Source organism: Trichoderma asperellum, chromosome 7 (genome assembly GCF_020647865.1).
Source record: "Trichoderma asperellum chromosome 7, complete sequence".
Lineage (NCBI taxonomy): Eukaryota > Fungi > Ascomycota > Sordariomycetes > Hypocreales > Hypocreaceae > Trichoderma > Trichoderma asperellum.
In genome coordinates, this window is record NC_089421.1 from 2,975,361 (window position 1) to 2,988,462 (window position 13,102).

Genomic DNA, 13,102 nt, shown 5'->3' on the forward strand with positions numbered 1-13,102 from the left:
ACATGCCTCTGCCCTTGATTCCATAACTCGATCCTCTGTCGCGGAGTACTGTTATCCATCCTATGTCGTACAGTGCTACCGCGAGGTTTCCACGGGCTGTGGTATCGTCGACGCGTCTCCGAATTAGCTAGCGTTGTACAATGCTTGAATTAGACATTCATCATTATCGACATCACCCTGCCCATCGGTGGATCTACCACGTGAGGCCACGCCCTTGGTTGCATCGCAGGTTCGAAGGAAGCACAAAGCTCGGCCATCACACGTGGACCCTCAGGAGGGGCTTCAATTCAAGCTGCGTGCGACAAAAGTCGTCTTGCAAGGGAGGGGAACGTCGCAATTCAAGAATCCCTGTAACGGCTTACAAGTTGATATTGCGGTGAAGGTCGACAAACCTGGATTGCCTTGACCCAATATCTAACCACAGAACCGCATGCATCCAGATTCACCTCGGCATTTGGCCAGTCGATTGCCAAGGCGTTTGCTCCAAATGGCTGTCAAAAGTCGAGCTAACCGGTTGTTGGGGGCACAGTGTATAAAGCCAAAAGCAACGAGTTCGTAGCGGTATTGGCGAGAATCTGCAGGTAGTCGGCGCCCATGGTCACCTTGCTGAAATGCTGCCTTCCAATTGCGGTTATACAAGGCGCTTTTGGGTTTGCATTCTCTCAGTGGCCACTTTGCTTGCTGCTGGATTGCATTTTCACTTTTGCTAGGGGGCGCGGCTTTGCAGGTCTGCGGGACGGTAGGTATTAGTACTAGTATGCTGAGTACTCCGTACAAGTATGTAATCGTAGTAATATGTTTTGGTGCCTGAAGCCTCCTAGGATGCATTCCCCCCCTCTTTGTTTCTGTTCATTCACTAGGACCAACTCAGAGAAGCATGGACGTTAGCTGGAGCATCGTTCTGACGCCGGCAGACAGGCCACGACTTTGGCCCTTGGCACCTTGACCAACGAAACAACGCGGCCGTGCCAATTCGGGGCATAGATGGCCTGAGGGGCGATTTTAGTCTCTCCCGAAGACTCGGGTCGATTTGATCTGTTTAAAGACTCCCAAGGCTGAAGGCTACTTCAGCTGGGCAGGCAGAAATGATGATGGCTACAAAAAAAAAAAAAAAAAACGGAAAAGCTTGTGCACAGTAATAACGCTCGCACAACTTTGTGCGGCTGCGGCTGAGACCTGAGCAGGAAGAGAATGAGTCAATGGCTAATAGACTATGCGTGATGGCTGCCTAGTGGGTTCATTATTGCATGGCCGCCGAGCTCTCTCGACAGTGCGTTGTGGCTTGACATGGCCACGAGTCTTGGAATGCGGAGGTATGTACGAAGTAGGGAATCTCTATATATGTCTTGACTCATGAAAGACAGAGAGCGAAATGGAGCCAGAGAGAGAGCGAAGCGAGAGAGAGAGAAGAGTGAAGATACCTGTCGATATACCCGGGCCTATCATGGTTCAGTCCTTCTCTCTGGATACCGCTTCTGCATGTATGTCTCAGGTTGGCATACAAAAAGCGATGCAGCGTACCTTGGCACACACCTTGCTGGGATCACGGTGTCGAACCTTGCTGACTCATGCGCTTCGTATTCTCGACGACTCTGCGGCGATGTCGTTGCTGCCTATGGTAATGCTTTTCCGCGGCCTGAGTGCAGCTTCCTGGGAGATGTATCGAGCGGCTCTGAGTTGCTACCGCATCGACTCAACCACACTGACAGGATAGACGGCACGGGGTACGGAGCAGTTAACCCATAGTGGCGCATATCCTCCCCCCAGCACCCTGTTAGAGCGCATGAATCAAAGCTTAGATGATGCCAAGTTGCAGGGTAGTCGGTCTGTCGTGGTGGTGGCGCTGAGCGTTGAGCGTTGAGGCGGAAGTATGATTAACCATTTATCCGTAACCGGAAGGGTACCACCACAGGTACATGGAACATGTGCTGTCATATCGTAAGGTTGACAAGCGACAGAAGTGGGGAGCCATGCAATCCTACCACCTCAAGCACAAGCAATGCTACAGGGACGAATCTGCAGTTCCAGGCCCTCTTCGGGCACCATACCGTTGTCTTCGATTTATGCGGCACGGCAGGCAAGAAATTGCGGTGCGTGGAAAATGGAAGCTGGACAGACGCGAATTGGGTTGGATCTACGCATCGACTGACCACTCATGTGCTGATACCCAGGCCCTGACTCGTCCCGCGTACGGTGAGAGCACCGCCTGTTATCTTATACTGCTACGCACATGCCTGGTATTCAGCACAGACGAGACATGCGTCGGGCGGCAAGCAGCGAGCATGGGCGATGACTCCTGGCATGTGCGGTGTGCATGATGTCGTGTCGAGTTCTGGTAATAATGGCCTCAGCATCTCAAGGTCATGCACCACGCGTTGGCTGCGAGAGGCAACGCGCCCGTATTGCATCTTTATTAGAAGGCGTTGGCCGTGCATACATTGTATGTATGCATACAAGCAGTGAAGTGTGATTGAACAGAAGAGCTTTGCTGGGCCCAAGTCCAGAACGGTGCATGCTTCTGCACACCCGCGACTCTGGCGACGACCAGAGGCGAATCAGCTGATGGACGCCGTCATTCTGGCAACTCTGATTGCGTCTCGCTGCACGACGCTCTTTCGCATCGCCATATCTGAGCGAGACGCTGACTGGCCAGCGTCCCCAGCACAAGTACGTAATGCATCCAGGCAGGCAATATTTCGCCTGTCTGGTGGGTGATCCGGGCCATTACTCGTAACTGCACTCCCCTCAGCAATCTGGCGAATGTGACAGCTCAGTGGGTGGTTGAAATGCCTGTCTATCAGTAACGGGCAAGGTATAAAATAAAATGGCAATATGATGGACAGTCACGGTGGGCTCGAGATGGCGTCTGCTGCTGCTAGTGGTAGGGTACCTCAGCGCTGGGATCCATTAGCATATTCTGCCCCCCTGGCGCGCTGCATCAGGGAAAAGCTGTCGCATGCTGCGGCAGAGATTGCTGGGCCCTGGCTGCGCCTAGAACCGTTGACAGAGCCGATGCCAGCCCGCCCAGTAAGATGGCCAAGCACTAAGGCGGTTCACGGCTAAGCACAAGACGACTTTGTACCGCAGCAGTCTACTTTACTGTATCTCCTGGCACTAGCAGCGCTTGCACGTTGTGCTGGAAACTAGCGGGCGATCCAGGGCCAAAGAGCAGTGGCAGGATAGCCACATCTCGCTGTCTATTATTTGATGCTGCACCTGTCGAGAATGACTTCAAAGCATTGAACGAGAGGGCAGACACCTCCTCCCCTACGGCGATAGATGCGCCCGCAGCTCGGGCAGCTTACGAGATCACAGTCGCCATGCCGGTCGCGGCCAACCCTTTTTCCTTTCTTCTTTGTTCTTCTACTGCATCTCTCTCTGTCTTCTCTCGCATATGTACTATCCCATGGCCCGGCTATCGAACGATTAGTCGCTGTTACACAGGCGGCTGGGTGGAGCGTCGCACACGTTGGAACGAACGCCCTTTCTGCGGAGAATATCCTTAGCAGCGCAACCTGGACTTGGAGCTCCGTCCTTTTCATGAGCGTGGGCCGCTCGCTCGCGTGCGACATTCGCTAGCGCCACACTGGAACCATGACGCTGGGCTCCAGCTCCAGCTCTTGGGTCTTGGGCCTTGGGACGTCGATGCTGGTTCGATGCCGCGCCATCGTTGGTTCGTTCAGCCCAGCCCGTCCATGGCCTCATGCTTTTTGCCTCTCCGCCTTGCCTCGCGCCCTTGTTTCGCCTCTCCATCGCGACGTCGCCGTGAGACGCAGCCAGACGGACCTCACCGCGACGCATTGGGAACCAAGGTTTTCTCGTCCATTCCCCCGAAAGAGCGCAAGTGGATGGGGAGGGGGGTTGGGGCTTTTGGGCTTTTTTTGCCCGCTTGCGGTGGTCTCGCCCGTGCCATCTGTATCAGTACCGTGCGCTTTCTCGTCGTCCCCTCTTCTCCTCTTCTCCTCTCTCTCGCGCGTCTCTCGTTCTTCCTCTTTGTGTGCGGTACATGCTCCTACATGGCTCGTACATGCGCGGCCGCCTGCTGTCAAGGCCAAATTCGCCGTTATTGGCACTACGTCCGGCGGCGTAACATTGGATCGAAGCGGCCATGGCCTGCGACTAGGTTTCCCTTGAACCCACCCCCCACGAAGCCAAGCCGCAGGAAATGGCTCCATCGGTGACATGCCCTCGCCATTGGGTCGAGCTGATCGCCCCGCTGATTGGCCATTATTTATCGCAGCAAAAAAGGCGCAGATCTTCTAGTATCTGGTAGGTAATAAAAAACGCAGCGTACAGTGTGGGGCACGGAGTACCAGCACCGCTGTTGCAGGGGGTGGCACATCCATCCATTCCAACTCTGCGGGCATCCACCAGCCTTCAGCTGCGTCCCGCTTGGCTGGGTTTGAGGTACCTGTACTTGTCCAAACACAGAGTAGCACTATCTGAGCGCGCGAGAAGGTGGCCTCCACCAGGCTCGAACCTGGTTGTCGGGGCTGAGGGCCGCCTAAGCACAAGCAGCGCGCTGGCCGTGACACTGCTACAGCACCTGCTTGTGCTTAGTGGTGCGTGCTATGAGCATCAGCAATCAGCATCCAAATCCAATGCTCGAGCATGGGATTGGGTGGTTGCACAATGGATTTCGTTGAAGACAACCATTAGAGAGCCATTGCGCGCACGTCTCTGGAGCCCAGGCAATCCGCACGCGGTCACGATGCTCTGGATGGATTACGATTACATCACCGCCTCAGCTTTGCCACATCTGTCGTGTCTCGCCGATTGCTGAGCCCAGCCGGGGGGTGATGCTGTGTGTTTGGGAGGGGAAGAAACTCGCCTTTTTTTTTTCTTTGCTGCAAGGACAGGGTTTCATTCAGTTGTGTTTTGCTCGTTTTTGCCTTTTGCCCTTTCGGTTTGCCGGGGTACCGTATCATTGCGCATGTACTATGTACGAGTACTTGGCGCTTGTGCACTACAGTATACGTAGACGGAGTGCATGCCCTGCGAATCACCCGCCACACACGCCCCCGGTTTTTCCAATGTATTTTATTTTATTATGATTTTTTTCCTTCCAATTTTCTTTCACCACTCCTCACCGCGCTTCCCTCCTCACCACCAGCAAAAGCCCTGGGATCCCTCCCCCGTCCAGCAATCAACACGCGCGTTTCGCTGTCTGGGGGCGTGAAGCGGCCATCCGTGCAATTTGGCTGAGAATAAGAATAGCGCAGCTTGTCGCCCAAACTGCCGGCACCAAAATCTGTTAAAGCCAACCAGCTCGGCCTCGCGCTACGACGGAAATAATCCGATTGCCACACGCCCCCCCTCAAGGCCCTCTCCTCGCTGCTGGGTCTGACGCCGCTTTTTTCTCTCTTGTGCTGTAATCTTCGGATCGTACCTCCGTACTCTGCGTCGAAGACAGTGCTGCGACCACGGTACCGAACCAAGCAGTGGCTCTAGCAATAAGCATTGCCTGAGATTTGGTGGTCTCGCCTTTTCCTCTCGCAAAATACGGAGCTGGCCAGCCCTGGCCCTGCGGATGCTTTCTCTCAAGGTCGGTCCCACCCTTCCAATCAATACTTGGACAGGCACGCGCACTGCTTTGCTTTTCTTCCCCATCAATCCCCGGCACGGGTTTTTTCTTCCTGCTCTTCATTTTTTGGTCCCGTATAAAACTCTTTTCTCGCGCACCATTTTGCCTGCGCAAACCTCGTCGCCGTCATAAACTGACACGAGAGTTTTCTCCTCTAGCGAGCCACCACAACTCGCCCCGCCACGTCTCTCTTTGGTAGAGTTCGCTTCTAGAACCACACAAGCGCCTCATTTCAGCCAGCAGCCTTCGGCGTCGCGCCCCGTGTCAGTCTATAAAAGACACAGAGCCAGAGGCCAGCAGAGAGAAAAAAAAACTCCCACCCCCTTGGCCTTGCCCCGAGTCATTACGCTAAGACTCTCTTGGAACTGGCTATCCCGGCCTGTTTTCTACCTGTCGGCACTATATTAGTTCGGCCTCCCAGTTCTGTGCGACCGGAAGGCCTAGCTCTAGCCTTAGCCCCCTTCGAGACTCTGCCTTGATCGCGGGCCAAAGCAAGACATCCCTGGCAAGATCAGACTCCTGGGCCTTTAACTAGTGCGCATCACATCACGCACCCCAAAGAACCCCATCAACCGAGCATTTTTTAAACAACTTTGCTATACGCCGGTCCCCCAGCCCGCGCTACTATTGCCGCCGCCGGCGATATTACATATACTAGCCCTTCTACTTCTTGCGCCGCCGCGACACCATTTTGCCCCGGAGCAGCCTGGCTTGTCGTCTCGTCTCTTACTATTTCATCCTCCCCCTGCACCACCTTGGGAAAGGAATCACACCAAGCCCCCGACGCGAGTGCTTGGAAACTACTAGACCTAGTTCCTGTCTGGACGCCGTCTCTTTTTTTCTTGTCCCTCTTCTCACTACACGCCAACCTCGTGTGGAGTCGGTAGCACGTTCCTGGAACCAACGCAAAACAACTACATCGCGACTTGAGCGAAGAAAGACCTGATCATATCTTTGACTGCTTTCTTCTCCCTACGTCGTCGTATATAGGAACTTGTCTTGGCAAGTTGTTGCGTACTTTGGGCATCGCCTTCGTCGAACAACTCTTTGCAAGTTTTTATGGACCGCGGTGCAACTCAGTTTTCCCAGTCAGGTTTGCCCTCGCCCTACTCCAGCAGCTTCGGCGACCATCACTCTGAAGGCTCGTCGGCAGATCACGCGTCTGCTGCTCAATATCCTGGGAAACAAGACTATCCTACCTCTGTAACTCCCACCTCGGAGTACAGCGTCTATCCTCCCTCCGCGCGATCAGGATCTTACTCGGAGCATATCCAGCGTTCATACCATCCATCCAGCAGCGCCAGCAGCGGAGGTATGGCGCAACAACAGAACAGTCCGTCTATGCCCCAGCACAATGGGCCAAGCCATCAAGCCCACCCCGTCAATTCTGACAACGATGTGCCTATAGATCCGTCTATTGCGGCTCCGAGTCCAACCTACCCTTACGGGCAGCACTCGCCGTATGCGCCTAATCCAGACATGTCTCATGGCTACTCCCATCCCAGCGGTGGCATGTACGCGCAGCCTCGCCCTGACTGGGCCGGCTATAGCCAGCATGGAGCTCCTCCTTTGACTCCTGGCCACCCCGTTTACGCTCAATCGCCCGCCTCGGCGCCGCAACAGCGACCCAGCCAGGTACGTAAAGGTGATGATTATGGGATAGATTGAAAGGAAGAGGAGAAGAGAAGAGAGAAAAAGAGGAGAAACAGAGAGTCGATGAAGGAAGATGTTATGAAAATTCTTGTCAGCCCTCATTGTTGGAGACGAGGTGCGACTGATCTTGGCGCGACTTTCAAGTGGAGTTGCGCGCGCGGGATCGATTGACGCGAGAGCAAGAAAAACAACAAAAAAAACTCACATTTCATCTGGAGACTCGAGCAAAAAGATGGAAAAAAAGAAAAAAGAAAAAAAAAAAGAAAAGAGCACACATTTGCTAACGCGAACTTGAATTTCACAGGTTTACTCCTTTGTGCCCATCCCTGGTGCTCAACAGCACAAGCGTCCTCGGAGACGGTATGAGGAAATCGAGCGCATGTACAAGTGTGGCTGGAACGGTTGCGAGAAGGCCTACGGAACTCTGAACCATCTCAACGCCCACGTTACTATGCAATCTCATGGACAGAAGAGAACCCCCGAAGGTATGTTACGAATGTCGCACCCTTGTCTCTTGACTTTTTCACCCCTTGCTTTGCGGCGTATTTTGCCCCTAAAACCCTTTTTCTTTTCTTTTTTCTTGTATTGCTTTTCTTTTTACTTTTGCTTTTTATTTTTTTTTTCTTTCAAGTCTACTTTTATGGCGATTTTGGGTTCAGAGTTCAAAGTTTGGTCACGTGATACAACATGAGCCTCTACGAAAACGTCAACTTTAGCTTCGAGATTAGCCCCATGTACTGTTCGCGAAAGAGAACCAGCCATGTGGAGAAAGAAGGGAAGAAAAAAATCAATAAGTAGCTAACGAGCCGTTTATAGAGTTCAAGGAGATCCGCAAAGAATGGAAGCAGAGGAAGAAGGAGGAAGAAGCCCAGCGTAAGGCTGAAGAGGAGCGGCAGAGGGCTGCGGCCGCGAGCGTCGCACAGAACGGCGGTGGAGATCCTCAAGGCCCCGACGGTGCGCCTTCATCTGGCTACCCCGGCCGAGCTGTCCAGCTGCCTCCCATAGGCTACCAGCCCACTCAGTACCCAGCGCCGCCTTCAGGTAACGTTGGCCAGCAACCCATGCCCGAATATGGAGCAGGCCACATGTATTCCAACTACCAGCCGCACTCTCCTTACGCTCAGCCCAGCCAGCAGAACATGTACAGCCAATGTAGGTCATCGACTCGACTTGGAACCTGATTTGATATGCTCCGGCAACTAACCAACATATCAATATAGCAAACGGCGCGCCGCCTCCTAGCCATTAAATGTGGATCGATCATCTGTAGCGAGCATGGTGGCCCTAACTCGAACATATAGTATTTTGCTGGTCGCAAGTGCCCTCTCCTCTTCCATGCGTTGGACATAATGGGTTTTTTCTTTGTTTTTTTACGGCAAGAGAAGAGTCTACGAGACCTCTCGAGGAATAATGTCTCAGTGGGATTTATACCACCCGAGTTTCCTTTTTTGGGTGCTTCCAAGGAAGTTGGGTACCTTTGCTGACCAGCAATCATAATAAGGAGGCACCCGTGTTTGATATAACAGCAGTCTTGAGGTGGTTAGCTCTTTCTTTTTATTGTTACGCTTGTTCGAATGTCTTTTCTATTGTCTGTTTTCAATATTTTCTTCGGCTTTTTCGCACTTAATGTGCATTGGTCTACGGTTACGGGGGGGTTTGCATTGGCAGAGGCACTCCGGGGATGGTCGGCTCTTTCATGGCGTGATGCAATTTTCAGGGGCGGTTCGGCGCAGAGGATACGGAGTACTGAAACCACGGCGGGTGAAAGCACCATGGGGTTTCCCAGGTAGCTTGGTCTGGGGAAAAGAAGCTGCTTCTGTATCGCCGCAAGGCGAAAAAAACGCGATACGACTTTGTCAAGTGAAGGGAACGATCAGAGCGCTGGAAATGGGAGCATAAAGACGAACTGACTTGGACTTTGTTTTTTGTCTTCTTCACTTGTAAAGTGTCAAGCAGGGCTGAAGCAATCTAAGGAGGAAGAAGAAAGCTTTTGGAAAAAAGAGAAAAAAAAACGTGTCAAAGGAAAATGAAGGAGGAAAAAAAATATTGGGTTCGGAATGAAACTTTGTTTTACGTGCGCTAAGATATCGCGGCGAGAAGAACGCTTTGTGTAACGCCTTTTTTTTTTTTTGCAACGAATTTCTTTTCTACTTACTTTTTACTTACTCTCCTCTTCTTATTTTTGTGTGTGAGACAGAAGAGAGAGACTGTATACGATTAGTAGCAAACCACCTTGACAGTCATTACGGGTTATAATAAGTGTATTATGAGCTAAAATAAAGATTGAGCGCCATGCATTGTAATGGAGTTGTGAAGCCGACGCCCGCAACACCAACAAAGTTTGACCCATATAAGCAGAGGCAAGGCTACGAAGATGCAACGCCAGGACCCTACGCACGTCTAGCAGGAATTATGCAACAGTAAGCTTCTAATGTTGTCTCTTTTTTTTTTTTTTTTTTTTTTTAGCTTCGCATGGGATGAGAAACAGACTAACCTTGTTGCCATGCTGTCGGGACAGAACAAGCGTCGCGCCAAGAGCAAGAAAACAAATAAGGGGACCCCCTAGATGACGATTGCCTTAGTGTCCAAGACTAAGGGTTTTAAAAAAAATACATAAAATAAAAAAAAAAGAAGCGGCGTATAGGGCTCCGTTCGGGGTGTGACGGGGACATGAACACGGTGCGATTTCTTTTTGGGCAGTGTTACACGAGAGACATGGGGTTGATGGTGATGGAGGTGGTGGTGGTGTTTGTAACTTTTTTTTTTTTTTTTTTTTTTTTTTAGCGTGGGGGATTTGTTTACATGCCTATGGGACGGTACCTACCCGCAAAGTACGGGTACTTGATAGTATAGATGTACGTACTAGGAAGAGATGCACTTATCGGCGCTAATGCTGGTGTTTAAATCTGTCTTGGGTGATTTTGATTGATCGCCTGGTGTTCTTTTTTTCTCGACGAGAGGCGTACAAGTTGGTTAGTTTGAGACGTGGGGAGCCACATGGCATGGTGACGTGAAGCTAGCCACTTCCTGGATATGGCATGGGCGAGGTGAGATTTGCAGTTTAAAAAAAGGAGCATGGGGGGATAAAAAAAAAAGAAAATAGTTTAAAAAAAATGAAAAAAGAGGGTTGATTTAGTTTAGTACGAAAAGATGGCCACGCGAGAGTGAGACACGATTGGGATGAGTGGTGACGGAGGAGGTTTTTGTCTGTGTGCCACTGTGGGATACTACTATACTTAAAGCCTACGATTTCTACTGTGTTGTAAATTGGGGCTGGGAACTTGTAAAGAGTAGCGCTGGAGTGCTTTCTATTGTGCGACGCGGACCTTTTGAAAATTAACAGCGGTTAAAGCAAATACTGATAGAAAAAAAAAAAAGATGAGTTCAAGGTGGGAGTTGAACAGCTGCATTCGTTCTAGAAGGGTGTAAAAGGAGATCCACGCGGGAATGGCTTGCGGGACGATGCGCTGCGATTGGGTTGCGGCAGCCGAAAAAGGCAATAACAGAAAAAAAAAAAAGAAAGAAAGAAGAAAGAAAATACACAATCAATTGAAAGAGAAAAAAATAAAAATAAAAATAGAAATCAACACGTTAAGATATACAGACAAGGGCACATGGAAGATTTATACTAAAGAGGGCGTGTGCAGCTAAGAAAAATAAAAAATTAAAGTAAATACTTTTGTACCAACCGTTTTTAACCTTTTTTTCTAAAAATGTTCTGGTTGGTGTAAAAGTTCTTGTATTTTTTTTTTCCCTTTCTTAGTTGCGCCTAAAGCGACCAGGGGATGGAAGGAGACCGGACTTTTGGAACCGCTCGAAATAGAGGGGGGCCCGGCACTTTTTTTTTTTTTCTGTGTGTGTGTATGTGTGTCTGAGATGGCGCTAGCGGGACGACGGGATGGCGGAATGCTACCTACTAGGTATACCTGCTCTGCTTACGACGTTGGGTCGTTGTTTTTGGTTTGAGAAGAGGAAAGTGTTTGCGAGGTGGGGGGGTTTGATGATGTGGTTGTGGAAGATTTGAAGAAGGCGTTGTTGTACATTTTGATATTGCTTGTCTTTGATGTCACGGCTGGGAGAAAAGCAAGAGTTCCTTTAGAGCAAAGGACGGCGCGTAGCGGGAGCTAAACGACAAGCCGCGAAATCGCAGAAAAGCCGGTGTTAGTTTATTCTATTTTAATCTGTTTTAGATTTCGTACTTTATTATTTTAGACACGGTTCGTTGTTGGCTTGTCCGGCTTGTTTTTTAGTGGGTGTGTGGTTTCAAAAAAGATAGTCTAGAAACTATACTACTAAGGTACGGAGAAAAAAAAACATGCCATGTTATGTCATGCCGTGCTGTGCTATGCTAGCTTATATGGTAGAAAGGGCGGGGCGATGTTGTAAAGGGAAAGAAAGTGGTCCATTTGTAGGAATAACAGGAGTAGGTAGTAGTGGTAGTGGTGTCTATATGCTGCCTAGCTAACGATCAATTATCAGTTGAGATTTCACTTGGCGGAGTCGTTTGCCTGGCGTTGACAATGAGAGATACCATCTGTCGTAGAGTAACCAAAAGATTGCCTGTATTACCAACATGTCTTATTGCCGAGTTGTCGTTCATATAAACAGCAACCAACCCCGAGTCATGCTCTCGCTTAAACAACTCCATCCCTCCAGGCAAAAGACAAGGCTATATCGACGATGCTAGCGGCAACAGATGCTACCAAGCTTGGATCTGCCTTTCCCTAGTTGCCTAGTAACGCACACACCCTCCCCCTATAAGGTACATCAACACTTGGAGCATTACCCACTCTGGACGAGGACGGGAGGCCAGATGTGACAGCGGCGACGGGACTGGAGGGGCCGTCCTCGGCAGGTTCAAGCGCGGTGGGAACCGGCACACCAGGCCATCCAGCACCCATGCGATTTTCTGTCTAGTACTAGCAGTATGTAAGATGATAGATGCTAGTATTAGCCTCTCTCTTTTTTTTTGAAGCATCCTAAAATCGTTGATTCGTGCCTTTTGTGCACCCCTTGCTTAGCGCCTTGCACTGTGTGCAATGATCGGGGGACCAGGCAAAGACGAGGAGGATGTGAGTTGCAGTTTGATCTTAGTGCGATCCCGAGGATCTGGATCAGGAGGAAGAGGCGTTGATTAGGTATGCTGCATCTGCGAAATTGATGTCATGTTGCACAGTCGATGATTCTGTAGTAACGGTCAGGGGGGGTTGGAGCTGGAGCTTGGTGGTTGCGACTCTCAACTCAGATACCACGGGGCCAGGCTGAAATCTATTTTTCTTCGCATTTTACTGCCCAACTTATTGCGTAGAAAGCGTACAGGATTCGATGTGATGCCCAAGCTGCGTTTGCACTGCGGACCAACAGCAGGGTGATGCGTAACCCCCCCCTTTTTGCGCACGACATGCTGTTTAGTCAGTTTGATGCTTTATGGAGTCAATGCCGCTCCATCCGGCGACCGGCGCATGGCCAAACGGACAAGTCGACCGACACATGGGGCCCCCGGGGGAGAATAGGCATTTGCCGACTTGGTTGCTTAAATGACCTTGGTAAAGAGAGAAAGTGCTGACATGACGAAATCTTGCAATAACCTTTTGCTGTGTAGAGACGGCGAGTAAGACGAGTGGATCCATCGTGTTGGGGTGCCTATGCGGTATCGAATCGAGTCGTCATCGTCTGTAGCATGATATTAGCAAATAAGTTGCTTTGTTAAATAATGAATTTTTTTTATACTCTCCCAAGAAACGTGATGGACGTCGTTTGAGGAGCGAGCCGACGATGTCGTGAATCACCCGCATCACCCGTATCACCCGTATCACTTGCATGCCATGACCGTCAAACTGCAGCGGAGTTGTAATACTGCATATG

The 13,102-nt window shown here is 50.6% G+C and overlaps 4 protein-coding genes across 4 annotated transcripts; 1 reads left to right on the forward strand and 3 right to left on the reverse strand.

Moving 5' to 3' along the window:
- Window positions 1-414: 414 nt before the first annotated feature.
- On the reverse strand, window positions 415-828 carry TrAFT101_011704 (uncharacterized protein; the record flags this gene model as incomplete). The annotated part of the gene is made up of 1 exon (XM_066129353.1): window positions 415-828. One exon carries the CDS (start codon window positions 826-828, stop codon window positions 415-417), a length of 414 nt encoding a protein of 137 aa, XP_065985485.1.
- Window positions 829-3,426: 2,598 nt separating this feature from the next.
- TrAFT101_011705 (uncharacterized protein) lies at window positions 3,427-3,801 on the reverse strand (the record flags this gene model as incomplete). The annotated part of the gene is made up of 1 exon (XM_066129354.1): window positions 3,427-3,801. One exon carries the CDS (start codon window positions 3,799-3,801, stop codon window positions 3,427-3,429), a length of 375 nt encoding a protein of 124 aa, XP_065985486.1.
- A 1,202-nt stretch (window positions 3,802-5,003) lies between these two features.
- CON7 (C2H2 finger domain transcription factor con7) lies at window positions 5,004-8,486 on the forward strand (the record flags this gene model as incomplete). Its single annotated transcript, XM_066129355.1, has 6 exons — window positions 5,004-5,545; window positions 5,743-6,917; window positions 6,993-7,219; window positions 7,542-7,722; window positions 8,054-8,389; window positions 8,458-8,486. The coding sequence occupies exons 2-6, from the start codon at window positions 6,644-6,646 to the stop codon at window positions 8,484-8,486; spliced, it is 1,047 nt and encodes a 348-aa protein (XP_065985487.1). The 5' UTR covers window positions 5,004-5,545; window positions 5,743-6,643.
- Window positions 8,487-8,652: 166 nt separating this feature from the next.
- Window positions 8,653-11,280, reverse strand: TrAFT101_011707 (uncharacterized protein; the record flags this gene model as incomplete). Its single annotated transcript, XM_066129356.1, has 2 exons — window positions 8,653-8,767; window positions 11,177-11,280. The coding sequence occupies 2 exons, from the start codon at window positions 11,278-11,280 to the stop codon at window positions 8,653-8,655; spliced, it is 219 nt and encodes a 72-aa protein (XP_065985488.1).
- Window positions 11,281-13,102: the final 1,822 nt, after the last annotated feature.